General features: G+C 49.6%; 1 protein-coding gene across 1 annotated transcript in view; it reads right to left on the bottom strand.

The window, feature by feature from the left end:
* CDC42BPB (CDC42 binding protein kinase beta) overlaps positions 1–26,187 on the bottom strand; it is a 102,246-nt gene that overhangs the window by 55,265 nt on the left and 20,794 nt on the right. The window contains 2 exon segments of the mRNA XM_049612087.1: positions 891–974; positions 6,088–6,179. Of these exon segments, the coding sequence (XP_049468044.1) occupies positions 891–974; positions 6,088–6,179 (176 nt within the window).

Genomic DNA, 26,187 nt, shown 5'->3' with positions numbered 1-26,187 from the left:
CTGCCCAAGTGGCATCATCATCCCAGGGAAGAACTACCGAGCACAGGAAAGGCCACCTAAAATTACAAGGAAGGTTCAGAGTGACACGACAAGAGACGCCAGAAACCAGAGAAGCAGTTTCCGGAGGAGGAGGTGGCTAATCCCAGGGGCGCTCAGTCCCGGGGTGAGCTTGCTTCACAGCTGGGGCAGCGGAGGTGGCGCTGAGGGCGTTCAGCCTGGGGGAGCCCAGCGAGAGGACACAGGGTAAGTGACAGAGCCTTGGAAAGGAAGGATGCTTGGCTCCCTGACACAAAGTGGAGGACCGCAGAAGATGGGGGGTGAAGGCAGACCGGGGGTGAGTCTGGTGGGACCAGAGGAAGAGCTCGGGCTGGCCCAGCAGCCTCACCGACTCCATCGGGGGCCGGAGCGGCCAGGGTCGGGACCGTGAAACAGGCCCCAGAGGGAGGGACACCGAAGTAAGGAGAAGCGCGTCTAGACCTGCCAAGCAGTGACCACCTACTTCTGCTTACGATCTCCGTCCTCCCTCTGGGAGGGCGTACACAGACATCTCTGTGCTTACGCAGGCTCCAGATCCAGTAATGCCTTGTGAACAGGAAGCAGAGCTGAGATAAATGCCCAGAGTTCCCGCAAAGGTTTTGATTGGTCCTTACAGTGAGCAGCCCTCGGCCGGGGGGGGGGGGCGGCTCTGGCGCAGAGAGGAGAGAGGAGTGCGCAGGAGAGCGCAGAGAGGCGTGCGCGCCGGGAGGGGCGGAGACGGTGGCGACAAGACACAGGTCACTCTTGTCAAGGAGGGAGGGGGGAGGCCCAGCTCTGCGAGGACTGTGGTGGGGACCCAGCACATGCCCCTCACAACCCCCTTCTCCTGTTACTCTTTACTACTCCACGCTTACCTCTGCTCTTTTAAGCATTTCCCACTTGTTGAGGATTTTCATCGCATAAATTCGCTCAGTGTTCTTCATTTTGACAACAGCAACCTGGAACACAAACAGGAGTTTAACAAAAACGTAGCTGAAGGAACCAAAAGCCAGCACACGTTGTCACGTAACTACAGTGACATCTCAAGTGCCCGGAGAAATGAAACCCTGGAAAACGAGCTGCTGAGGAGACACAAGTTCTTCACGTAAATGCAGATCCGTCCTGCTAAGCATCGAACCTTGCCGTTCGCCACACCACAACGTGCATGTCCCTGCTCAGTTCCAAGAACTTCCGTGGTAGGCGGTGGGCGCACAGCGGGGCTGGCCGCCCTGGGCGAGCCTGGGACACGTGCCTGGGACTTTCACCATAAAAACTTTAAAATCCACTCACTGCTGCTCCCAACCTTTCCTCCCCGTGTTCAAGGGTTCCGTCCCCACGCTCCTGCCACCTGCCCCACTGGTGCTACGTCTACCTCCTCCTCCCACCGCCGGCCTGGACATGCCAGCTCTCGCCTCTGCGATCTGTTCCTCAAGGGGCACTGAGTGCCGGCGTGGGCTCTGGAGTGGGACCTGGGCAAGTCCTCTTCTTTGTGCCTCGGTTTCTACAACTAGAAAAGGGGTAATAGCAGTACTGGCCCCAGACTGCTATGAGGACAAACCAGCGAACACACCTAAATGCACTTCGAACGGGGTTAGGCATATAGCGGGCACTCGGCATGTTGGCTGGCAGCCACGTTCTTCAAGGTACAATTCAAATGCCACCTCTTGCAGGAAGTCCTACTGGATTTCCCAGTCCCTGCCAAATCTCAGACGCGCTCTGACATCACTTACCAATACCAGAGGTGATGCCTGCGCCAGCACACGGCACATTCTACCCTGCAAAAATCATTCACTGGCCTAAGTCCCCATCACAAAACCATAAGCTACTTACGTATGGCTGTCCCTTTTTGCTGCCAATGGCAGACAGCCACACGGCAGGCATAAACAATTATTTACTTCCTTGCTTTCCTAAACGATGCATGTCATACAGTAACATCGTCAAAGTAACCACACAAGCTAACATGCGCCAGGCACTTTCCCCGTGCCAGGAACTCTGCTCACAAACTGACCTGCACCCTCTCAGGTAACCCTCACCACAGTCCTCGATGGTGGCTATTTTTATATCCATATTTTACAGATACAGAACCTGAGGCTGAGAGGTTTAAAAAACATGCTAACAAGCAGCAGAGTCTCACCCTCAAGTGCCTGCACGTTAAGGATTATTATGAAGACAGTTATGATTAAATATTATCTTCCCTGGGCCTGACGATAGGGCGGGGGGTCCACAAAGGACATGCCCTGATGGAACCCCAGAGTCTGGTGAGGGTCAAAGGCCCCTCGCACAGCACACGGCTTCCCGCAGCCCGCCATGTGGAAGTCGTCCTCAAGTCACCTCCTTCGGTCATCTCTCTCACTGCCACCCGAGTGCTCGCGGTGGTGGCTCTTCTCGTCACACCTGTTTAAGCTGCTGTTTACTAGCTGTGGTCTTAGAACCACTAACCAAGCTCGCTCCGATTGTGAATAAAGAACAAAGAATGCCGAACAAAGGTTCGGTGAGTTCTCCCACGTGTCCCAGAACACGCAATCTGGGCACACGTGATGTCATCACATTAGAAGTGTCGATTTCTTCCTAGAAATCAGCTACAATCAATAGGTGAAATGTTAGTGTTAAAAACAAAAGCTACTATAATGTAATCCCTATCAAAATATCAACAGCATTTTTCACAGAATTAGAACAAATAATCCTAAAATTTGTATGGACCCACAAAGGCCCCAAAGAGTCAAAACAATCTTGAGAAAGAACAAAGCTGGAGGTATCACGTGCCCGGATTTCACACTATACTACAAGGCTGTAGTGATCAAAACAGTACTGTGCTGGCACAAAAACAGACACACAGATCAATTAATTGACAAAGGAGGCAGGAATATACAATGGGAAAAGACCATCTCTTCGACAGTGCTCAGAAAACTGGACAGCTACATGCAAAAGAATGAAACGGAACCATTTTCTTATAGCATGCAAAAAAACAAAAAAACAAAAAAGAACCCTCAAAATGGATTAAAGATTTAAATAAAATATAACACCTGAAACCATAAAAATCCTACAATAAAACATAGGCAGTAACCTCTTGGATGTCGGCCTTAGCAATACTTTTCTGGATCTCTCTCCAAGGAAAACAAAAGCAAAAATAAACTACTGGGACATCAAACTAAAGAGCTTCTGCACATGAGTGGAGACCATCAACAAACAAAAGGTGACCTATGGAATGGGAGAAGATATTTGCAAAAGATATATCCCATAAGGGGCTATATCTAGAATAGATAATGAACACACACAACTCAGTATCAAAAAAGCAAATGATCCAATTTTAAAAACAGGCGGAAAACTTAAGCAGACATTTCTCCAAAGAAGACATACAGATGGTCAACAAGACACATGAAAAGATGCTCCACATCACTTATCATCAGGGAAATGCAAATCAAAACCACAACAAGGTATCACACCTCACACCCGTCAGAATGCCATTATCAAGAAGACAAAAAAAAATAAGTAAGTGTCTGCAAGGATCTGGAGAAAAGACTCGTGCGCTATGGTGGGAATACAAATTGATGCAGCCACTGTGGAAAACAGTATGGAGGTTCCTCAAAAAGTTTGAAATATAACTACCTTCTGATCCAGCAATTTCACTTCTGGGTATTTATCCAAAGAAAACAAAAGCACTAACTCAAAAAGAGACAGATGCATCCCTACGTTTACTGCAGCATTATTTACAATGGCCAAGATGTGGCAATAACCTACGTGTCCACTGCCTGATGAATGGATAAAGAAGATGTCATATATACCTACAATGGAATACTACGCAGCCGCAAAAAGGAAGAGATCTCACCATCTGCAATAACATGGATGGATCTAGAAGGTATAATGCTAAGTGAAGTAAGTTCAGACAGAGAAAGACCAATACCAGATGATTTCCCTTTTACGTAGAATCTGAAAAACAAAACAAAACAAAACAAAACAAAACAAAACAGAAACAGACTCATCGATGCAGAGAACAATCTGGTGGTTACCAGAGGGGTGAAATAGGGGAGAAAAGGCTACTCAGTATTTACTACAGAAATGGCCTCACTTGGAAGAAATGGTAGAGCCGATAACTTTTGAACAATCCAGATCTTGCTGAAAATGAGACACAGAGCACTCTGATCTCTTACTAGAAGCTTACTTCTTTAGAAGAGGCCTGTCTGGGCACAGGCCATGTCCAGAAAATATGCCAGTGCCTTTGATAAAATACCCAGAAGGAAAAAGAATACATCTGTCCACAGAAAAACACCTGTCAAACCAAGAACATGTAGAAGTGAAATGCAGGAGTACAATTTAATGTAAAAACAAAAACTCCTGTATATTGAACAAGCTTTCTCTAATTGCACAACTTATAAAATAAACAAGCTGTAAAAATCTTGTTTAGTTTACCGGAAACAACTTCTTGGCCCAAAACTCAGTCCTAATTGCATCAAAGAGAGCCGATGCTACAAGCACCTCCAAAATGAGACGTTTCCGTAAAGAAAACCAACAGAAGTAATCTTACACAACATTAACAACTGATGTGGGGACATGACAACTCAGTGGGACACCTGGTGCCAGCCCCGATCCAGTACTGGAGGAACCAAAACAAACCGCCACGAAGAACATCGCTGGGCCAACTGAGAAACCTGGTGTAAGACAGTAGATGAGATGCAGGGTTGCAAGAGCACCCCGGGGAGGCAATGGCAGTGACGCCACCATTACCAAACAGTGGCAGTGACCTTAGCCACAGAATCCAAGATTCTTTCTGAGGCGGGGGAGGACTGGCGAGCACGTGCAGGGAACCCAGACGGGTCGCAGGATGGGCGCGTGGCCGGAGGAGCCCGATGGCGATCTGAGCCCAGGCCACGGGGCCCCGGGGTGGGGGAGGGACTTACACAGGCCGAGAAAGCCTGGAGAGGGAGCAAAGGTAGGGGAGAGAACCCAAGGACTTTCGGGAAGGCCTGGGCAAGGACGGATTTCCTGAGTTTGGGAGGAACTTAAAAGGTGACACAGGCCACCTTCTCTGAAGCTCAGAAATCCGAGCCGTGCAGTTAAGTTCTTTGCAAAGAAGAGCAGTGACAATCACCGTAGCCTATTGTGGCACAACACCGCTGTCTCCCCCTCTTCTGGAGAGCGACCCTCCCCTGCCCCGCGGCACCCCTGCGCCTCCCCAACCCGGTGCTAGGGGTGCGGCGTCCCCGCAGATCCCCGCGAGGGCCCGGGCCCGGTCCTGCTGCCAGGGAGACAGTCGGCAAAAGTACATGCTGCGCCGAATCGGGTTTCAATTTTGAAAGGTCTCTTTCTCCTCACTAAACGACAAAACCAGACCTGGACACGGGAGGAAACGTACGCCTGGCACACAAGTCCCGAGTATTCTGGAGCACCTTCTCGTCACGGCAGGTCGGGTCACCGTCAGGCAGAGCACGCGTGACGGGACAGGGCGGGTCACCGCTGGGCCCCACACGTGACGCCCCAGCAGCAGAGCTAAGGGGAAAGCTTAAGCGGAGGGGTCGGCGCATCCAGAAGCTTTGGAGGCTCGGCTCTCCGCTACTAAGCGTACACCCACCGATCCCAGTCTGCGGGGGGAGCCGCGGCCGGAGCCTCGGTGGGGGCACGACGCCCGCTGCACACGCGGAGCCTGGACGGGCCGCCCCCTGCAGAGGCCGGGCCGGGGGGCGGGATGAGGCCGCACAGGCCGGGCCCAGGCACAGCTCGAGCACTGACGGCGGGCAGGCTGCTGGTGACGGGCGCGGCCGCTGTGGCCTCCCCACATTCTGCAGGTGACTGCCGGGACGTTTTCAATTAACAAGTGGACTTTTAATAAACTTCTTTGTCTCAAAGAGACGATTTTGGTCCAGACAATATTCAGGGTAGCTCACCGGCCACCAGCTTTTGTTTTTATTTTTCTCCTCCTAATTGTACCCCGCAGGTTCCGCCCACCAAGAACTCCTCTCCAAGTGACAGTGACAACGACCCGTCCCCCGGATCGATGCTCAGGGTCCTACAGACGCCTGGTGGCGGCGGCTGCTCTCCCGTTCTAGGCAAAATGAGCAAAACAGAAGTTCATCTTACCTCACCGAAAGCACCTCTTCCGATTACTTTAATTATTTCGAAGTCTTCTCGATGAAGCTGCATCTCCTTGACCAGCTGTGTAAACGGCTTAGCTATAAATTCAAAAAAAGGAAATCAACAATTTACTCTAGTAAGTTGGTACTACGTAAAAATTCAACAACCTGACTGGGGCATTCCACTCCATGACATAGCTTTTTTAGGAAACAAAGGTTTACTTTTTAAAATGGTTGGTATCTGACAGGTGTTGGGAAGTCTGTGTCTGCGCTCAACTGCGCAGATGTTCATCCTCGGCCCCTGTCCTTCAGCATCTGCTGTGACAAATGCTGCCACACAGAGGTCCGCTGCCGCTGGTCGTGAACACAAGCAGCAGGTACACTGGAGGTGAGTAGGCTCCGTGGAGCCACAGGGCAGCCCGGGGTGGGGCGGGGGGAACACGAGACAGAAAATTCTCGCAGAACGGCGGCCACCTCTGAAGTGCAGGCGGTGCTCCCAGACATCGTAACCATCCTTGCTAATCACGTGGGGACTCTAGCAGTGACCTCGGTAAGAAACGGGCAGAAGCACTTTACACGGCACTCACGTGTTCCATGCACGCATGCACAGGTAACAGAATAATCATCCTTTTATTATCCACGTTGTAGGGAGGAGAAAACTGAGCCAGGTTTCTGTGGACAGCGTGCTGGGCTGAATAGGGTCTCCTCCCCCCTCCCCAAATCAGTAGTGTCCACCCAGAATCTGTGACTGTGGCCTTATTTGGAAGTGGGGTCTTTCCAAATGTAGTCAAGTTGAGGTCACAAACACGAATGAGGTGGGGCCTAAACACAAAAGGACTGGTGTCCTTATTAAGAGGAGGGAATCTGGACACAGAAGGGAAACAGCCCCGGGAAGATGGGAGGCAGGGACTGGAGTGATGCAGTCATAAGCCACGGGACACCAAGTGCGCCAGAGGCTGGAAGAGACAGGGGTCCTCCCAGGGGCCTCTAGAGGGAGCACAGCCCTGCTCACACACCTTGACTTTGGACTTGGCTTCCCCAACTGTGAGAGGAAAATATCTGTTGTCTTAAGCCCCCCAGTTTATGGTAATTTGTGACCACGGCCCAGGAAACCTTTCCAGAGACCGCGGGTAATTTCGTTCCAGGAGCGGAGCGAGAGGCAGCACCAGGACAGAAGTCCCGCAGTTCAACTCCAGGAACCGTGCACTCCTGACCACCACGCGTCACATCTCTTACAGCTGTTCTTATTTTCACCTTCAGGCCTAAATCCACATTTTACACTAACCTTCACACAGTTCTCTTTCAAATTCCCCACTACTAGTTTTGCAAAACGTTTCCATTGGGCAAAAGGTACAAGGGCTCTGTGTTATTTCTCGCAACTACACGTGCATCTGCAACCATCTCCAAAAACAGCCAACAGCCTGCAGCCAAAACCTGCAAACTGACGTTTTCCGGGTTTCTAATTGAGCTCCATATTATTAACTGAATTCTGCAGTTTTTCTCCTTAAGTAGCTGCTTAATAAATACCATTAAGGTTTGGTCACCATGGTTCAGTGATCACGGGAACAAAAGCCAGAGCACCACAAGGTTCTTGGTGCCTAAGGACAGAGAATTGTTACCACTATCAGTGCAAATGCCCATCAGCACAGAGATCAGGAAATAGGACACATGGGGACTGATTTAACAAAAAAAACAAAAAACAAAAGGCCAGGCTAAAGAAAACCCTTGAGCTAGAACTTGAAAGGTTATCTATGGCTTTTTATGTCTTTCAAATATCACCCCCAAACAACCATTCCCAAAACTCCTCTAATAGATATCTGTACTTCAAACAGCCACCAAAAACCTCAACCTCTCTTGGTACCTTCTAGGGGAACCGCATGGTACCGTTCATTGCACAATGAAAAAAAAACGATCCCAGCAAATCTCATCTGTTGTATTTTACCACCAGAAGGGAGAGCGTAGGAGAGGAAAGAGAGCTGACCCGCTACGAACAAACTGTGGCACAGAGCGCACTCGAGTGCACGCCGCAGAGATGCTCGCTCTGGCAGGGGCATAATGCAACATTCTGGACTGTTCCACAAAACCCCAAGACTCACGAGAGGTGGCAGTCACTGTTTTCAATGTACAACCCAAACACATATTCATGAAAATCAAAGAGAATCCTACCCGTAATGAGCCACTTTTAATTTGCCCGTGACCCCGTGCCATTCTTGCTCGTAGGCATATTCCATGTTTCATATCGTCTGTATTCTTTTACTTTTTAGATGTCTCATGTCTCTGTACCACTCAATTATCATTTTAACAGATGCATACCATTTCACTAAATTGGTGCACCAACAATTGTAAATCATGTGTCTACTGAACAGACGGGTTAAACTTTTAATTTTGAAAATCAGTACCTTCTTTATGGTGAATAAATCTGCAATGAACCTTTGCATGCACAGAAGCTTTTTTACTATTTTAAAGTAATTTTAGGATGAAATTCCAGGATTCTCCAAAAGGCACTAACTTTTTTTGTGGTTCCTAATCTGTCGCCACACCCCGCCCCCAACACCATACACGGATGGTTCACCTGCCTTTTGAACGGGCAGTTCTCTGAGGCCTGGCGAGTCTACTCGTAAGCCCTACGGGGAGGACTACCCACTCATCACAATTGCTCACCGATCACGTCTTAAATCTTGTTTAACCTACTGCATAAGTGCTTTACTCTGACTTTGTGAAACATGCTACCTGTAAACGCCACGCCTCCGCTCGGTTCCTGCTTTTCATCTCAATTATGCTATTTTTACTTTACAGAAATTACTTTTCATAAAAATCTTTTCAACAAAACGGAACTGATTCATTTTTTTCCTTCGTCATTTCACTATTAGAGCCTACAAAGTTATCCACTCTTTAAAGATCTGACCTTCAATCCTACTTTCTGCTAAACGGCTTTTAAAAATAGATAACCCGTTATTCGTCTGCCGTGGCCTGACTGTGCAGGGGGGTCGGGGGCGAGCAGCCCAGCGCCCATTCTGGAGCTTCAGCTCCTCCGCGCACCACCTGGTAGCCAGCCGTGCCAGAGAAGCCACTTCGTCCTCCGGGACTCCTCACCCACCTCAGGGGCCCACTGACCCTGAGGACCGAGGCAGGTAGGAGCGAAGTGCCTCGCGGCCATCCCTGTTCTTTCCACATCGATCACCTTATCCTCCTCGTCGAGTTCCCTCCTCCTCTTTGATACAAACGGTCTTGTTGCTTCTGCCTTGTACACAGTTCTGCGCAAATTTCCCCGAACTGGATGGGCATGAATTCACCAGGCCAGTCAGATGAACGGGAAAACCAGGGAAAATGGGACGAACGCTTGAAAAGACACAAGAGTTCTGAGGACGCAGTGAAAACGTGACACTGGTGTGTACCAATCACGAAGACAAGCACGCACGGCGGCAGACCGCCCCGTCCACCGCACAGGGCCACCGAGTCACGCTGATCCCACGGGACTTCTCAGGTGAACGGCAGAGAGGGGGCTGTCAACCAGAGTCAATGCAAAACCAGCGTGACCTCGTCATCCGGGTCGCGCGGAGCCCAGAGACAGAAGCACACCAGCTCTCTGAGCACCAAAGTTTCACGTAAAGAACTGTTAGGAGCGCTAACTCGCCACGGACACAGCAGGCGCACACGCAGGAAGCAACACGACTACCCGTGGGGTTGGGGAACCGAAGGAGGGAATTCCGGAAACTAGGCAAAGGGCTCCGCACGGCTGAGGGTGGGCTGCTGCTGGCACTGGGGTCTCTGTGCTCACGGGCGGGGACCCGAGAAGCTGAGAGGGAGAGAAGCCCACCTGACGCCCGGATGTCCCTGGCAGCTACGACTGGCAGGCGTTTTGGCCTGGAGGAAGAAGGGTGACTGGGGCGTCACTCAACGAGGAGCAGGCAGGAAGTCCCCGGTCCCCTCTCCCTCCTCCACCCCTCCGGTCTCCTTCTGGAGCCCTTAAGGCAGAGCCCAACAGGGAGCGGGGTCAGAGCCCCTACGGGGAGATGCTGGGTCAAGAGGACGCTCCTGAACGGCAACGGGATGGGAGATAGGTCGTAACCAGGAGGACTGATCAAATAAATGAACAAACTGAGGATAACGGGAGCCAGGGTCCTCACTGTCAGGGAAGGGAGTTACCAATAAGGGAGAGTTGGGGAGCCTGGGCGGCTCAGTCGCTTGAGCGTCCGACTTCAGCTCAGGTCACGGTCTCATGGCTCATGAGTTCGAGCCCCGCATCGGGCTCTGTGCTCACAGCTCTGCTTCGGATTCTGTCTCCCTCTCTCTCTGCCCCTCCCCCACTCACGCTCTGTCTCTCAAAAATAATAAACATTTAAAAAAATTAAAAACAAAAACGAGTAAGGGAGAATAAACCCTGCAGGACTGGATCAGAATCGGGGGTGTCAGTGTGACCTCATGACGATATACAGGGACATCAAAAACACAGACCTCAACGGCTGGGCACATACACAGGGTCCTCGTTCTGTCCACCGACAGGCCAGGAGGCAGCAACATCCCACAACGAGCGCATCTAGCGCCCGAGCTCGGTTTCTAAATACCAGCCTCCGACAAAGGAGCCAGGACTCCTCGGGCCCTCCCAGAGCCGGCGCTAGAACATTCTGTGCCAGAAAGCAAAGAGGGCTCGAAGAGTCATGGGTACTCAAAATCAACGCCAATGGTCACAGACTGCATACATTAAGGAGGAAACCAGGAGTCCATACTGATATGAAAGTTTAAAATTCTAATGAGAAATGAGGTATTTAAATAGTTTCAAAGTGAATCCAAACACAATAGTTACCAACAAAGGGAAATAAGTGACTTTACAGCGAGGTCTGGAGGACACCACTACCTAAGTCAGGGGATCAGAGTGAACACTACCACCAGCCGTGTGACAAAATGAAATTGTGCCATCACCCGACGGGACCCAGTGAGAAAACGCAGCGTCACTTCTGTGACTTTCCTGCCCAAGTTACATAACCTGAGTGTAATCACGAGGAGACAGGAGGTGAACGTAGGGACAGGTGTGGAAGCAGAGAGAGCTGAGGGTGCTGCCTCCCACCGCCGACGACGACACATGACCACGACACACGACACCCACACGGCGGGAGAGGAGGAGGAAGCGGCCGCACCCAGGTTAGGCTGTGGAAGCGCAGTGGCCTGCGACGTGGGGGGAAGAACTCGAGGGGACGGCCGCGGACCGTGCACTGACTCCCGTGGGACAGACCCAGGGTGAGCAGGTTTGGGGGGGGAAGGGAGCGATACGGCAGCGTGCAATCGACACGTTCCCTGTTTCTGCCGCGGGGCCCAAGGCAGCGAGGACGCCAACCTTGTAAAACTCGACAGCTGTTTCACACGTGCAAAAACTCACCACCTCAGAAGCACCAGGTGACGCGGGGGGTGGAGGAGAGGTGGGGCCGGGAGGGGAGGACAGTCTACTGCCAGGAATCTGGAGACCACCGACCTGGAGGAGCCGGGGCACTGGCATTTCGTAAGCCTTTTTTCAGTCTGCCAATGTTACTTCACTGACTTAATCTAGAGCTTGGGATGCTCTTCGGGATACAGAATGTCCCAGGAAAAATTTTACGAAATTATATGCACTGGGGTGTGACCCAGCTTGTCACCCATTCAACGTATGCAGGATGCAGAGCAAAACCACAACAATTAAAACACCATTTGGGGCTCATTTAAAAAAACTGTTTTAAGATGAAAACTTTATTTTTTATTTTTTTTAATGTTTATTTTATTTTTATTTAGAGAGAAAGACATAAAGCATGAGCAGGGGAGGGGCAGAGAGAGAGAGGGAGAGAGAGAATCCCACACAGGCTGCGTGCTGTCGGTACAGAGCCCGATGCGGGGCTCCAACCCACAAACCAGGAGGATCATGACCTGAGCCAAAATCAAGAGCCAGATGCTCAACTGACTGAGCCACCCAGGCGCCCCTGGGATTCACTTTAAATATCATTTATGCTAAGGTTCTCCTAGAAGACAGACATCTCAGGTAACCTGAAGAAAACAGATCAGCTATAATGTTTAAAATGTTTTGATTTTCACGGTGATAATGAACCTGTAGATTTTGAAGTAAGAGAAACATAACTATTATACATTTTGGAAAGGGTGAAATTACCTCTCCTCCACATCCCATGAGCCAACACCAAAAGGTGACAGCTCAGCAAACATTCGCTGGGCGCCCGTGTGCTGGCACCAGGACAGAGAAGTGGGCCCGGCTGCCGGAGGCCCCCGCGGGACTCTGGCTCCAGCAACCGCAGGGGTGGGGTTGCTCAGGGTCGTGGGCCGCCCACACCTCCCCCTGCGCCTGCCGTCACTGCACCTGCGCACCATCTCGGACCACTCCCCGGTGCCCCCGTCCCTCTGCAGGGACCTCACAGCTCGCCTGTGCCCTCGCACCCACTCTCCAGCCTCTCCGGCCACGGCACCACCTGTGCCAAAGCCGACACAGTCGCATCACCTCCCCGGTTCGGACTCCTCACAGCGGGGCACGGCTCCGGGCTAAGACCTGCGTGCTCAGAGCCTGCTGCACGTGTGGGCCGTCCGGGGGGACCCCCTACGCCCCCGTGCCCCCGCCCCCAACCCTGGTCCCACCACACCTCAGGTCCTTCTGCTGCTCAGGCCCTCAGGCAAGCCTGGGTCTTCCTAAGCAGAACCCTCACCCCCACAGGCTCCTGCTCATCCTTGGGACCCCCCGAGGTGGGAGGTGGCCCCAACTCCAGCCGGCTGACCGGGTCAGGAGCCCATCAGTCCTCCAGGAAGTAGGCCTCGGGGCCATACCAGCTCACTGACGTCTTCCCCACTGGCCCGGAAGGCCTGGGAAGGCAGGGCTACTTCCGTCCTGTTACCCGGCACTGCCCAAGGCCCTAGCACCACGGTGGGGATGCAGTGCCACAGCAGACTGGATGCCCACCTGACGATGTGATGTCAGGAAAGGTCACCTCCTCCGGTGGCAGGGGGTGGGGGGGGGGGAGTGGTGTCATATTTTCTAAGGTAAAAGTATATTCAACAACCTAGGATATCTTCCACCAAAAAAGACTGAACAAAGCTTTAGCCCTTAGAGCGCTAAATGTTTATTCAGAGATTTTTCTTTTCCTGATCTCTTCATTCTTCCACAACCCAAGACTGTCCCCAAAAGAACTCTCTTACTGCCCTAAAAGGCAATCAATTAATCAACCAAAGGCAAGCACTAGCCAACAGGAGATCCCAACTATAAGGAAAAACTGGAGTCCAGGGTTCCCTTTAAACAGGAAGGCACTTTGCAAGGAAGAACTGGGGGTGGAGGGAGGATCTTTGGCTGAAACGGACAGAAAATCATTGTGAAATGAGAAACCAATGCCCCCCCCCCCCCCCCCGCCTTTGGTTTGTTTATCAGGAGAGGAAATAAGATCAGACTGGCTGGAAGGAGTGTCAGGGAGGGACAGAGGAAAGAGGACTGTGTCACAGAGCAGCAGCCCACAGGAAGGCACACGGGAAGTCCCACTCTGCCCCCTTCTAGCTCGCACCATGACCTCCCTCTGGACTCGACCCGCACTGCCCGCCCCCGTCACCCGCCCGCTCCACTGTGGCAGCTTCAGCCACTCAGTGGTCAGGCATCTGGAACCGGTCTTACAGATTACCCAGCGCACATAATACATTTGCTACTGAAGAAACAGGAGCCCCCAAAGCCAAGTGACAAGGGGACACGAGGAACAGCTCCCCTCCCTCCCCAGTGCCAGTCCACTCCACTCTGTGGTGTGGGGCTCCGCTCCTGGAAGTCCTCCCCCTAGCAACTGCCAGCTACTGCTCAGGTCCCATCCAGGGACCACAGGTCAAACACCTGCTGCTGCACGCAGTGGCGGCCCCACCGCTGGCTGGGTACAGGACAGGGGCAGCTCTGGGAGGAGCCCAGGAATGGCACTGGAGTCCCAGGAACATGCCCGTGCTCTACGGACCTCATTTCTCGCAGAGGAGAAAGGGCCAGCCAGAACAGCACCCCGAGGACGGGGAGTATGGCCACAGGCAGGATGGTACGTGGGCAAGGCATGACTTTGACCCCGATGAGCCCACACAGGGGAACTGGAGAGCAGGGCAGGACGGAGAGTCAGGCTGAGGCTGTCCTCTAACAAGGGGCAGGAAAAGCAGACACTTTCCTCCAAGTACCAGCTTAGTTAGTTTCAAAGCTGCTTCAAATTCATTCTCACAGTTCAGACCGCTGATACACCCATCATAAGGTTTCTGAAAAATGTGCTGAACTTACATCAAATGGGGTTTACTTGTTTTAATATCTAATTTTGTTAAATGACAGAACACTTTCCTTCATCGGGAGTCCATCACAAACCCTTCTGGTTATAAATTGCCAGTTCTGAATCTTCCAAGGAGCCCTGTAGATAAAGTCCTCTACATATGAACTCACCCAGGTAGGCTGATAATCAGGAATTACAGTGTGGTAACATGAACAAACATCACATTTTAACTTAACACAATCTCAGACTTCTGAGAATTGAAAGAGAAGCCCCTTACCCCTCCTCTGACTCACGCCCGGAAGGCACAGACAGAGTCAGTGGAAACTGGAGAAGTCAGGGTGGGGAGATGGGTGGGGAGGTAGCAGGGAGTCAACAATAAACCAGGAAAGATCTCATTCCAACAGCCTGCTGTCACACTAACGCTGGCTGGCCCCACCTCGGCTAACCTTGCTCAGACCTAGCTCAAGGACTCCTGGGTCAGCCACGCATTCCTTCGTCTCTGCATCCACTCGGTTGTTGACTGCTTTTCTCAAACCACTGTAATTCTGGCCCGCCCGGCTTTGTAGATTACCGACCTAAAACCCCACTGTCTCACTGCTGTGTGTCAACTTAGAAGCGACTGTCTTTTCGACCTGAGAGCAGCACAAGTCTCCCCCACAAACTGCTGGGGCAAAGAGCCTATGCAAAGTGAGCAGTCGTCACAACAGATGTCTGATTTCTAAAGCCAACTACCCTACTGATATGAATACAAATACACATTTAAATAAAAAAAAATACCCAAGTGGGGCACCTGGGTGGCTCAGTCGGTTCAACATCCAACTCTTAATCTCAGTTCAGGTCTTGATCTCAGGGTCGTGAGTTCAAACCCCACCTGGGGCTCCGCACTGGGCACGAAGCCTACTTAAAAAAAATCCTAGGGTACAATGGAACGATATAAAAAGCAGAGCCAACTGAGTGAGGCATATACACAAGTCACACAAACGCAACAAACGCACAAACAGAAGACTGCATTGTGCCTTGGTGCCTACACCAGAAAGAAAGCCAGTTTCAGGCCATTTCTTCCGTGAGTCACTAGAAGCATGCTGTATATGTACACTCTCAAGTTAAGAAACAGGAAAATCAAAAGTACAGACTGTGTGCTGGTTAGCACATGGTAGGGGCCGAGGCTGGGGTGACCTCCTCCAAGATCACCATTCCAGGACTGAGCAGAAGGGGCCTGCGGCCAGGCAAACTACCCCAGGGCCCCGTGTTAGACACAAACACGCTGGGCCCCTGCGTGAACCCGGCAGAGCTACTTGGCTTCTCTAAGGCTGTCTGCTCACCTGCTGAGATGAATGGTGCCTACCCAAAAAGTGACTGAGACTGTTGAATTATATTATATATACTATAAATTACCGTGTTATAACACCCCACCCCACCCCCCACCAAAGCACTTAGCTCTGTCTAGCATATAGTAAATTCTCATTAAACGGTAGCTACGGCTATTGGGTGACGTAGTTTTCTTATCAATTACATTAGTATTACTTATACGTCATATTTAACAATAAGTAAACAAACCTACCACCAAAATGATCCTAGAATCCAGCAAAATTACCAAGAAGATAAGACTTGTTACAAAACAGTTTCACCAGGCCGATTACACACGGATGACACCTAAATAGTACCCAATAATTGCCACTAAGCAGCCTTGTAAACCAAGTGCCAAAGGGGCCCTATACAGCCCTAGAGGGTGGTCTATTTTGAGGAGCACACCTTAAACGTCAGGGCTGCCCCAGGCAGAGGCTCCTGGACATGCTAGATTAGGGGAGAAGGAAAAGTTTGCCTGCAGAGTCCAAACCACCCCAGACAGTCTGCACTCAGGACCGCCCCGCCCCCAGTGGATGAGGCGCCTCTGATCCCCGACTGAAGCCGCGTGTGTCCGGACTCCCCGTCAAGGAACTCTCCACCAGGCGGCGAAGTGCACTCGAATCGTTTCAGTGACCTTCACATTCCCACCTGCCCTGCGCCTTTTCTTCGGTGACACCCAGATTGAGGATGTCTTTATACGTGCAAAACATGAGGGGGAAGGAAATTCTGCCTCGGGCACAGCCTGTGACAGACACCCGCCAGGCCGGACAGGGCTGCTCCACAAACCTGTTCAAAGGCTCGTCATTAACTGCAGTGCAGCGACTGGGAAACGCAGGAGCTGAAGACATGCTTGAAAGGGCACAGTCAGGTTACCACCTTTGGGGCGAAATGGGACAAAACCCTTCCGAAGGAGTCATGGTTTTTTTTTCTTTCCTGTGGTTAAGCAGAATGTTTAACATAGGAGTTCTAGCTATTTTGTTTGACTTCATCTCAATAAAACAGGTACAGGGCCCAGGGCGTGCATGTGAAACAGTCAGCCATTAATTTAGAGCATTTCCTGGTGCACCTGCTATGAAGCCACCCACAGCATCTGAGTGGCCACAAAATGGCTGTGAGTTTGCACCAAATGCATGTTACTGCTGCCCACCCGACCCGGCAACCCTGCCAGGTGGGAGGTGGCATTATCCTCGTCTTGCAAGAAACTCTGGATCTGCGCCCCTGATTGCAGGCCTTGAACCCAGGGCTGATGCCAGGTCCAGTCTGTGTCTTTTCAGGGCACTAGGGTCAGGGTCCTGAGTCCCGGTGGGGCAGCCGTTCCGCCCTCTGGCAGCCTGAGATAATGGAGTGGAGGCCTGGTCGGAAGCGCCCCTCTAGTGCCCCTCCCTAAGGACCCTTAAGCCACCTCCTCGCTCTGGGATTACGCGACTGACACGGACAGAAGAAATGTTTCAGGTTTCTGTTACCCTCTGACGTACCCCATCCCAAAACTTAAGTCAGAAAAATCGTAATTTAATGCGGTGGCTCGTCTATTTCTTTCGCTCAGGTGCTGGTGAAGAACCCAACCATGGAGTGCAAAGATCTGGGGAAAGTGCATCTCATCCTCGCCAGGAACGGGCACAGCTTCTCGTTCCTCTCTGTCCTGTTCAGCCCCCTAGGGCCTTCCAACCACCTCTGTAGTTTTTCTTCGAGCTCTAAGTCCTCCACACCCTTCCTTTACCTGCGACCATCTTCAAATGCCACAGATCTGAAGGTATTTTGCTTTAACATCTGAACTATTCACCAGGGGGGTGAATTCAAAAGACCCAGCTATGTGAGCAGAGGTTGAGGCCGGGCGCAGGCCTCCGCTTCAGCCATGTGGACCGCTGCTGGTCACGCGCACCTACCGGCTGACCACGCACCTTTGCTGTAAACAGCATCATGGCGCGGTGACCCTCCTCTGGCTTTGTCCCGGAGTTCTCAGTCTTAGGTAAGGACCTGCTTCTTATCCATCTCAGACACGCCCTGCAAGATCTGAGCAATGCAGACCTCCGGCCCAAATTCAATTCAAACCCTATTTATTAAGGGAAGCCTGACTGCGACCGGACCCCCTCCGCGGGGCCACCTCCCTGTCGTTCGGGGTCCTCTGGGCAGGGACAGAGGAGAGGGCAGGGACAGAGGAGAGAGCAGGGACAGAAACACACTGAACACGGCACATGGGGAAGCAAGGGGAGGGCTACAAAGAATTTTAAGGAACAAGCTGCATGAGTGAAAGAGAAAACAAAGAAAAGAAACCAGCTGTGAGGGCACAAGGGAGAAAACATGACAATGTATTTTTTGAAGGGGGTTGTGGAAGACAGAGGGAAAAATGAGTCAAAGTTAAGTCATACTGGAAGTCCTGCTTTTGTATTAGACACAGGACCATCTGTGTGTGTGAGAGCGCGCAGCCGTGAGCCTGAGAGGGGCGGTGTGAGCAAAGGTATGGAGAAGGGGACCAGCTGTCTCCATCTGGAAGAACCTGCAGGGGCACAAGGAGCTGGCTGAGCAAGTGAGGGGGGCCAGCATGAACACAGACCTGGCTCGTTTATCTCACTTGGAAGCCACAGAGAGGACCCCAGGATCCCGTACGGGGGAGGTTACGCTGACTGAAGTCTGTGTTGACCGAATAAATGAAGACATGAGGTTAACACGTGAAAGCATTTCATAAACCACAGTACTGTATAAAAATGCGTGTTGTCCCTGACATAATGACCACTACCTAACCGGTAAGAACCCAAAAGGTTTTATCTACAAGTTCTAAAATATATCAGAATCAATTAAACAAATACTAATTAAGCACCTTCTGTTTGCCAGGAACTGTTCTAGGCAGCACGGCTAGGTCTGGGAACAAAAATCCCTACCTTCCTCATACGTATGAAGAACAGGCAGTTATGTGGAAAACAGTAAATCCTTCAGAAAAAAGGAAAAAGGGCAAGGAAACTGGGAATGTTGCAGAGTAAGGAAGGAGAGTTTATACAGTGCCAGCGGTCTGGACAGAAGCTGCAAAGTTGGTGGGGCTGGATTCCGACTCTAGTTTGAAGGTGGAGCCCACAGGATTTCCTGCAGGGCTGCATATGCAGTGTGCGCATTATCCGAATTATCCGAGGTGTTGGGGTGTTTGCTGGGAGTCGCCAGTGAGATGGCGGGGGGATGGAGCGGACTGCGGGGTGAGCTGCACCTGTCTGCCGGGAGGCGGCGGGACACCCGAGCCTGGCCGTGAGCAGTGAATGTGGGTACTCCGTGTACAGCCGGCATCAGAGTCACAGGCGTGGATGAGATCCCTGGGGGTTAGCAGAGACAGAGGAGGGGACGTGAGGACGGGCCCTTTGGAGATCAGGAGGCTGGGGGGGAAGAGAAGGAACCAGCCAGGAGTCTCGAGGAGGAACCGGATTGAGACGCGCGACAAGCTGGGAATTAACTACTGTTTTTTGCCATGTGGACATCACGGTGGCCCTGACACAGCAGCAGCTCAGGGAACGCCGAGGGACAAAAGCCTGATTACAGTGAGTTTGAGAATGGGAGAGGAGGTAGTGAACACAGGGAGAACGAACGCACCATTCTGAAGAGTTTCGCTGCTAAACGAAAAAATGCACGGACTAGATGCCTGAAATCATTTTCACCAAACAAAAAACAAAAGACTACTCATCTTGGTAGAGGTAAAGGTGATCCATTCTGAAACTGCTAACATCTCACTGATCAACTAACCCCATCAGGCTCGTGGATGGGGGCGGGGATGGAGAGGAGTCTGTGTTACTGACATCACAGATGTTATCAACAAAAAGCTCATTTTCACTGGTTTAGATGGTAACAGCAAACCATAATCCCGGGGTTATCAATTAAATGTCTCAAGCTTCAACCAGCAATCCACAGAATACAGCCATTTCCTTACAATGAATGTTAACGACACTCCGTTTTCCAAGGCTGGTGCCGGGACCTCAGCGGTGTCTCCCGGGACTGCCCTCTCACCTGCACGGGGGTACCCGCACCAGCGCTCTGCGGTTATTTTATTTCATTTTTGGTAGAAATTAATGATTTTACTCACTGGCTTTTCTTTTTTTTCTTGATCTTTATTGAATTCTGAGTAAAAAATCTTAATATTGCTAAAGAAAATAAAGTTAGGAACATACATACTGCTTTATCAAGTCAACACCTGAGATTATAAGTATATATGTGTGTGTGTGGTATACGTATATACACATTATAATAAAGACTTCACAGTGTGCCAAAGAGAGGTATGTAAGGCCACCTACAATCACAGTGTGCAGTCTGTCAGCTCAGCAGTAAGTATCACAGCCGCTCTAAAGATGGTTTTGTAACCCCAAATCTTCCTTTGTTAACTAGGCAGCCAGGAATCGTCATAACTGACCAAGTTCACCTTCAGCATTCTGTGGCCACAGACGGTGGTGCCCCACAGGTCATTCGGCCCTCACCAGGACGAGGAAGGGGCCGGGGGATGGAAAACCAAGGACGGACCCCTCCCCCCTGCCCAGCACAAGGCCAGAGCCATCCTGCGCAGACACTTACAACTGGGCTGTGACCAGCGGGGCAGGAAGCAGGGCATGAGTAACGTCAAGGACGGGAACCCCGGAGGGGGTGTGTCTACACCACCTCTGTGTGGTGGAAGGGAAGGGAAGAAGAGGGGCTCCAAAGTTCCTGCCACCAGTCTGTCACAGAGTAGGTCCTAACCTGCTCCTCCTGGTTCTGATCTCGCGCTCGAGCCTGGCTGGCACATTTCCTGAAGACACAGTCACAGGGCTCGAGACAAAGGACACTAACAACACGGTGTACAGGAAGGACACTGCACCTGAGAGTCAAGCAGTGGGGAGAGTAAAATGACAAAGTGGGAAGTCCGCAGAGCGTCCATCAGCAAATCGACACATTCCAAATAAAGGTGACCGAATTTCAGTAATCAGTAATTTGAGGGAATTTTCAGCAACCAGACAATATCCACCAACCTTCCGTTACCATTCATTCAAACTTATGCCACGGTCCTATTTAAGTGAGATCCTGGCTGAGTAAATTTGTCTTTTACTCTTTCTTCCACCCCAAATATTTGATAAAATATTAAATCCACTCCATCGCTAACGGCAGCCACCCCTTGCTTAACGTTTTCATACACGTCACGGATGTCATAAAACAATCTCTAAAACCTGCAGGATAGAGATCATTACCCGCTTTTGATAAAGTAAGCTAAGAAAACACAAAGCCCAAGTTCATATAAATGGCTGGTATTTTTATTCTCTTTTTATCTTTATTTCTCACATATATGATTATTCATACTTCTCAGAACATTCAAATTTTCCAATTTTAAAACGAGAGGAAAAAATAACTCCCCTTATTTTTCTTAGTGTTAACAGAATCCTCCAGGCAGAGTATATTATCAGATTTTCTGCGTGTGCCACTGCTGCAAATCGGAGAAGTCTGGCTTTCCTTCTGCACGGTAAAGTAACAGCTGCTCCTGCTTTCATGGTCAGTACGTCTTCTGCGGCACGAACGGTCACTGGTAGCCAGTATCGTTCTGGTTACAGGTGAAGCGTGTCATGCAAATTCTTTAAAAGCTGGTAATCAAAGTAAACAATCCTTTCATACCCTTCTAGCAGATTATTTATCATCCTCACATTGTCCCCATTTGTATCTGTTATCTCTGGAGCTACCATACGTGCACCCTGTGATCCAGCCACGTCCACCAAAAAGATACAAGAACGTTCAGAGCAGCTCAATTCAAAGCGCCATGAGCGCTAACAACCCAATGCCCAGGAGAGCAGACAAATCTGCAGCGTTGGTGCAACGGGCACCACGTATCAACAAAAAAAGAAGGAACTGCTGCACGCAACACTGATGAGTGTCAAAGATACAGCGTGAAGCCAAAGAGAGCAGACACACAATCCTATGTGATTCCACTGTCTGAAACTCTGAAACAGACACAACTCCAAGACAATTCATGAGGAAAAAACAGTCTCTTTAACAAACTCTTTAATACTCGCATGCAAAAGAATAGATATGAGCCTCTACCTCACACCACACACAAAAAGTAACCCAGAAAGGATCAAAGACCTAAAAAGAGCTAAAACCATAAAACCCTTAGAAGAAAGCACGCAAATCAATCTCTGTGACCCTGGACTAGGCAAGTTTCTTAAACATGAAACCAAAACCCAAGCAAGAAAATTTCTAAACATAAATTGGACTTCAGCAAAACTAAAAATGTTTGTACTTCAAAGGACACTAATGAAAATGAAATGACAAACTATAGAATGGAGACGATATGGCAAATTTTCAAGTATGCACCAATTCGTATGTCTGATAAGGAACTTATATCCAAAATATACCCAAACACTGTTACAACTCACCAATAAAAAGACAAATCCGCCAACTTAAAAATGGGCAAAGGATGTGAACAGACATTTCTCCAAAGAAGATATACAAATGTCTAATAAACACATGAAAAGATGCTCAACATGATTAGCCATCAGGGAAATACAAATCAAAATCACAATGGGTTACTTCACACCCACTTGCATGGCTAGAATAAAAAAGAAAAAACAGTAACAAGTGTTGGCTGGATGTGGAAAAACAGAAACCCTCCTACACTGCTAAGAGGACTGTACAATGATGTGCTCACTTTGGAAAACAGTCTTGTAGTTCCACAAAATGCTAAACATGGAGCTTATCCCCAAACCCAGCAATTCCATTCCTACTTATATACTCAACAGAAATGAAAATATGTCTACACAAAAACTTGCATACAAATATTCACAGCATTATTCACAGCAGCCAAAAATGAGATACCACCCAACTGCCTATCAACTGATGAACGAACGGATAAACAAAATGTTGTCTATCCACACGATGAAGTATTAAGAAAATACCGATACATGCTACGACATGGATAAAGCTTAAAAACATTTTGCTAAATGCAGAAGCCATCACAAAGGCCAAATATTTTATGACTGCATTTATATGAAATGTCCAGAATAGGCAAATCCATGGAGACATAAAGTAGGATGTCAGGGGCTGGGGGAGGGGAATGGTGACTACTAATGGGTATAGGGTTTCTTTCATGGGTGGTGAAAATGTTGTAGAATTAGCTACTGGTAATGGCTGTACAAATCTGTGATATCAGAATCACTTCTCTGCACACTTAAAACAATAATAAACTTTTTGAAAACCAGGCATAACTAACCTGTGATATTGGTCACAGCAGTGGCTACTACTAGAAGAAGGGGTTATACCTGGGGGGCAGGGGGGTCACCACAGAGCCTACTTGGGTACGTGATTCATTTATTTAAGAGGTTTTGAGAACATTTAGTGGGGCGCTGGGTGGCTCAGTCAGTTAAGCTCTTGATCTCGGCTCAGGTCTGGATCTGAGGGTCGTAAGATCGAGCCCTGCAATGGGCTCTGCACTGACAGTGTGGACTCTGCTTGGGATCCTTTCTCTCTGCCCCTCACCTGCTCACTCCCTCAAAATAAATAAAAATTTTAAAAATGGTATGAAGAATATTTAAAGAAGTTACTGAAATGAAGCAACAAACACAGTGGCTGGGAGCAGGCACCTGAGTTAGACTCGGCCACCCCACTGGTGTTACAAGACAGTTCATCTGAGCTCCAGTCTAGCCTCCAGGAAATGAGAACCCTGGACTGAAGGCCACTGGGAGAATGAAATGAGACTGTGGACGTGAACCACGAGCACAGTGCTCACTGTATCGATACACAGAGCCGTTAGAATCGTGTTGTGATCATCGGCTCATCACAGGAAAACTCACTGCTCCCCTTCTCACCCCCATTCTCTTTCCCACAGAAACACACAGGGACAGACAGACAGCTGTCTGCAGTGCCAGCAGCCTCAGGTGTTAGCCTGTGCTCAGGCAGACAGCACCTGGTCCCTCACCCCACACCTCTGGGGCTCTCCCAGGACACAAGCCTTCCCTCTTCGGGGCCTTGCCCGGAAACCACCACTACCGTGCTGCCTGCCATTTGCTCCGGTCCTTCCGCCCCTTTCGTCATTACTCGCTTTCACCAGCACTCAGCGGAAGGGACACTCCCTGCCTGGCCCTAAGGATACTGAGTAAGAACCCCTGACCTCCCGGCCCCACCCTCCTTCAACGTCATCTAAGCCCTTCCTTATAACTGCATGCTCATGACCTTTACATACGGAGCACTCTTTCATCTGAGTACTATATATGGAATTCTTGTTTTAAAGGACTGTTATTTAAATTTACTGGACTGGAAAACACTAGAAAAACAAATTAATGCCAGAGATATGTTTTTTAAAAAATCCTAGCATACATCCTGAGACCAGAAGAGTCCTATGTAAGCTTGTAAACCTTCTGTATAAAAACCATTTTCTCCAATGTTCGCAATAGCCACTCAGAGCTAAATATTCAACGATCCAAGTCCACGTGGCAATCACTGATCACTCTGAACTGGATGGTCAATATACCAGGAATACTATGGTGTAAAGGGAAAAAAAAAAAAAAAAAGGTTAAAAGTAATCCTTTTTACAGGTAATCTTCCCTTTACCTAAAATCCATTCTAGATTTTACTTTCTTTAGCCACTAGCTCTGTATTTTTATATGAGGAATAGAAGTCTCTGGAAGGGAAAAGGCGGTCTCTACAAAAATTACATGAATCTTCTAGAACCTGGTCCTCAGTTTCCAGTGGCCAGACATGAAAACAAGCAGGAAAGGAAGATTCAAAAGGGCAACGCATCCAGCAAGTCCAGTAAGCAGTTCGCTGACTTTCCAGGCCACTGCTTCTGCACCAGGGGAAAGAACCCAGCAGGCTGCTCTCAAGAGTGATACCCTGGGGCGCCTGGGTGGCTCAGTTGTTTAAGCGCCCGACTCGGGTTCAGGTCATGATCTCATGGTTCATGAGTTCGAGCCCCGCATCAGGCTCTGTGCTGACAGCTCAGAGTCTGAAGCCTGCTTCGGATTCCATGTCTCCCTCTCTCTCTGCCCCTCCTGTGCTCACTCGCTCTGTCTCAAAAAAACAAACAAAAAACCCATTAAAAACAAAGCGATACCCTGTTTCCTTCCAAAAAGGAGCCATGAAGAAAGGCCAGCTTCTCTGCCTAGCCTCACCCCCTATTCCAGGGCCAGCTACCACCTTCCACCAGCTGTCACCCACTGTAGTCTCAAAGCTCATGCTTCCGGGTGCTCCAGGCACATTGTTGCAAAGCCCTTGACCAAGGCAACAAGGCTAAGGTGGAAACAGTGCTTCATCAAAATGCTTCTAAACGTGTAGAAGAACCTGCTTGTGTGGGGGTTTTTTCCCCTAAAAAGAGGCTTATAAAAATTGTTTGAACAGTTTGAACAGTAATACTTTAGATGTGATAAAAATGGCTTCCCTTGTTTTAAATGCAAATTAATTGGGGGCACCTGGGTGGCTCAGTCGGTTAAGCGTCCGACTTCGGCTCAGGTCATGATCTCACTGTCTGTGGGTTCGAGCCCCGCGTCGGGCTCTGTGCTCACTGCTCAGAGCCTGGAGTCTGTTTCAGATTCTGTGTCTCCCTCTCTGACCCTCCCCCGTTCATGCTCTGTTTCTGTCTCAAAAATAAATAAATGTTAAAAAAAAATTTTTAATGCTAATTAATTAAACATCAACAATTAAATCTGTCAGGTTGGATGCCACACTACCTACATTACGTGGTATGTCACATTATCCAACTGAACCCAAGCATTTCTAAGATACATTTTTAAAATAAGAAAACAAGGGGAGCCTGGGTGGCTCAGTTGGTTAAGTGCCTGACTTCGGCTCAGGTCATGATCTCACGGTTCATGAGTTCGAGCCCCACGTCAGACTCTGTGCTACCAGCTCAGAGCCTGGAGCCTGCTTTGGATTCTGTGTCTCCCTCTCTCTCTGCCCCTCCCCCACTTATGCTCTATCTCTCTCTGTCTCTCAAAAATAAACGTCAAAATAAAATAAAAAACAAACCCTCTGTGCTTGATACTTTTTCAGTAATATAAAAATGAGGGCATAAAAGAAATAAGACACATAGGACTATAATCGAGACACTTAGTAGAGAAGAAAGGGTAGATGTCCTTCTGAATCTTTTAACTCACTGTCCCCAGAACAAATAAATAGGAAGAAAGCTGCTTTTATCCAAGACTTTTTAAAGAATTACTCTGGTTCCATCTGGCCTTTGGTAAGCCTCTGGTAAGCCAGAGATGAAACACACTAAAAACAAGGCAAATGACAGAAGCTTTCTGTAAATCAGTAAAACTTTATTGGAAGGCTGGCAAATGTTTAACACTTCAAAAAAGGATGCCTGGCTTTGTGCAGTCTGCATCTGCATGATAAAGGATTGGTCAAAACTGCATTCTCCTTAAACCAGTCCTTCAGTGAAAGTGAATTCTACTACAATATCTGATCACAACCACACTTTTCCAGAATCTCTGGTGCTTCTGAGCAAACTGAATACGTACCCACACCTGCACTCAGCTCCTGGCCTCAGCGCTCGCCTGGCCGCTGCTCCCCCCCCCCCCCCCCCCCCCCCCCCCCCCCCCCCCCCC

Source organism: Panthera uncia, assembly GCF_023721935.1.
Source record: "Panthera uncia isolate 11264 chromosome B3 unlocalized genomic scaffold, Puncia_PCG_1.0 HiC_scaffold_1, whole genome shotgun sequence".
Lineage (NCBI taxonomy): Eukaryota > Metazoa > Chordata > Mammalia > Carnivora > Felidae > Panthera > Panthera uncia.
The sequence above is the reverse complement of the archived record's forward strand: the minus strand, read 5'-3'. Positions and strand labels throughout refer to the sequence as shown.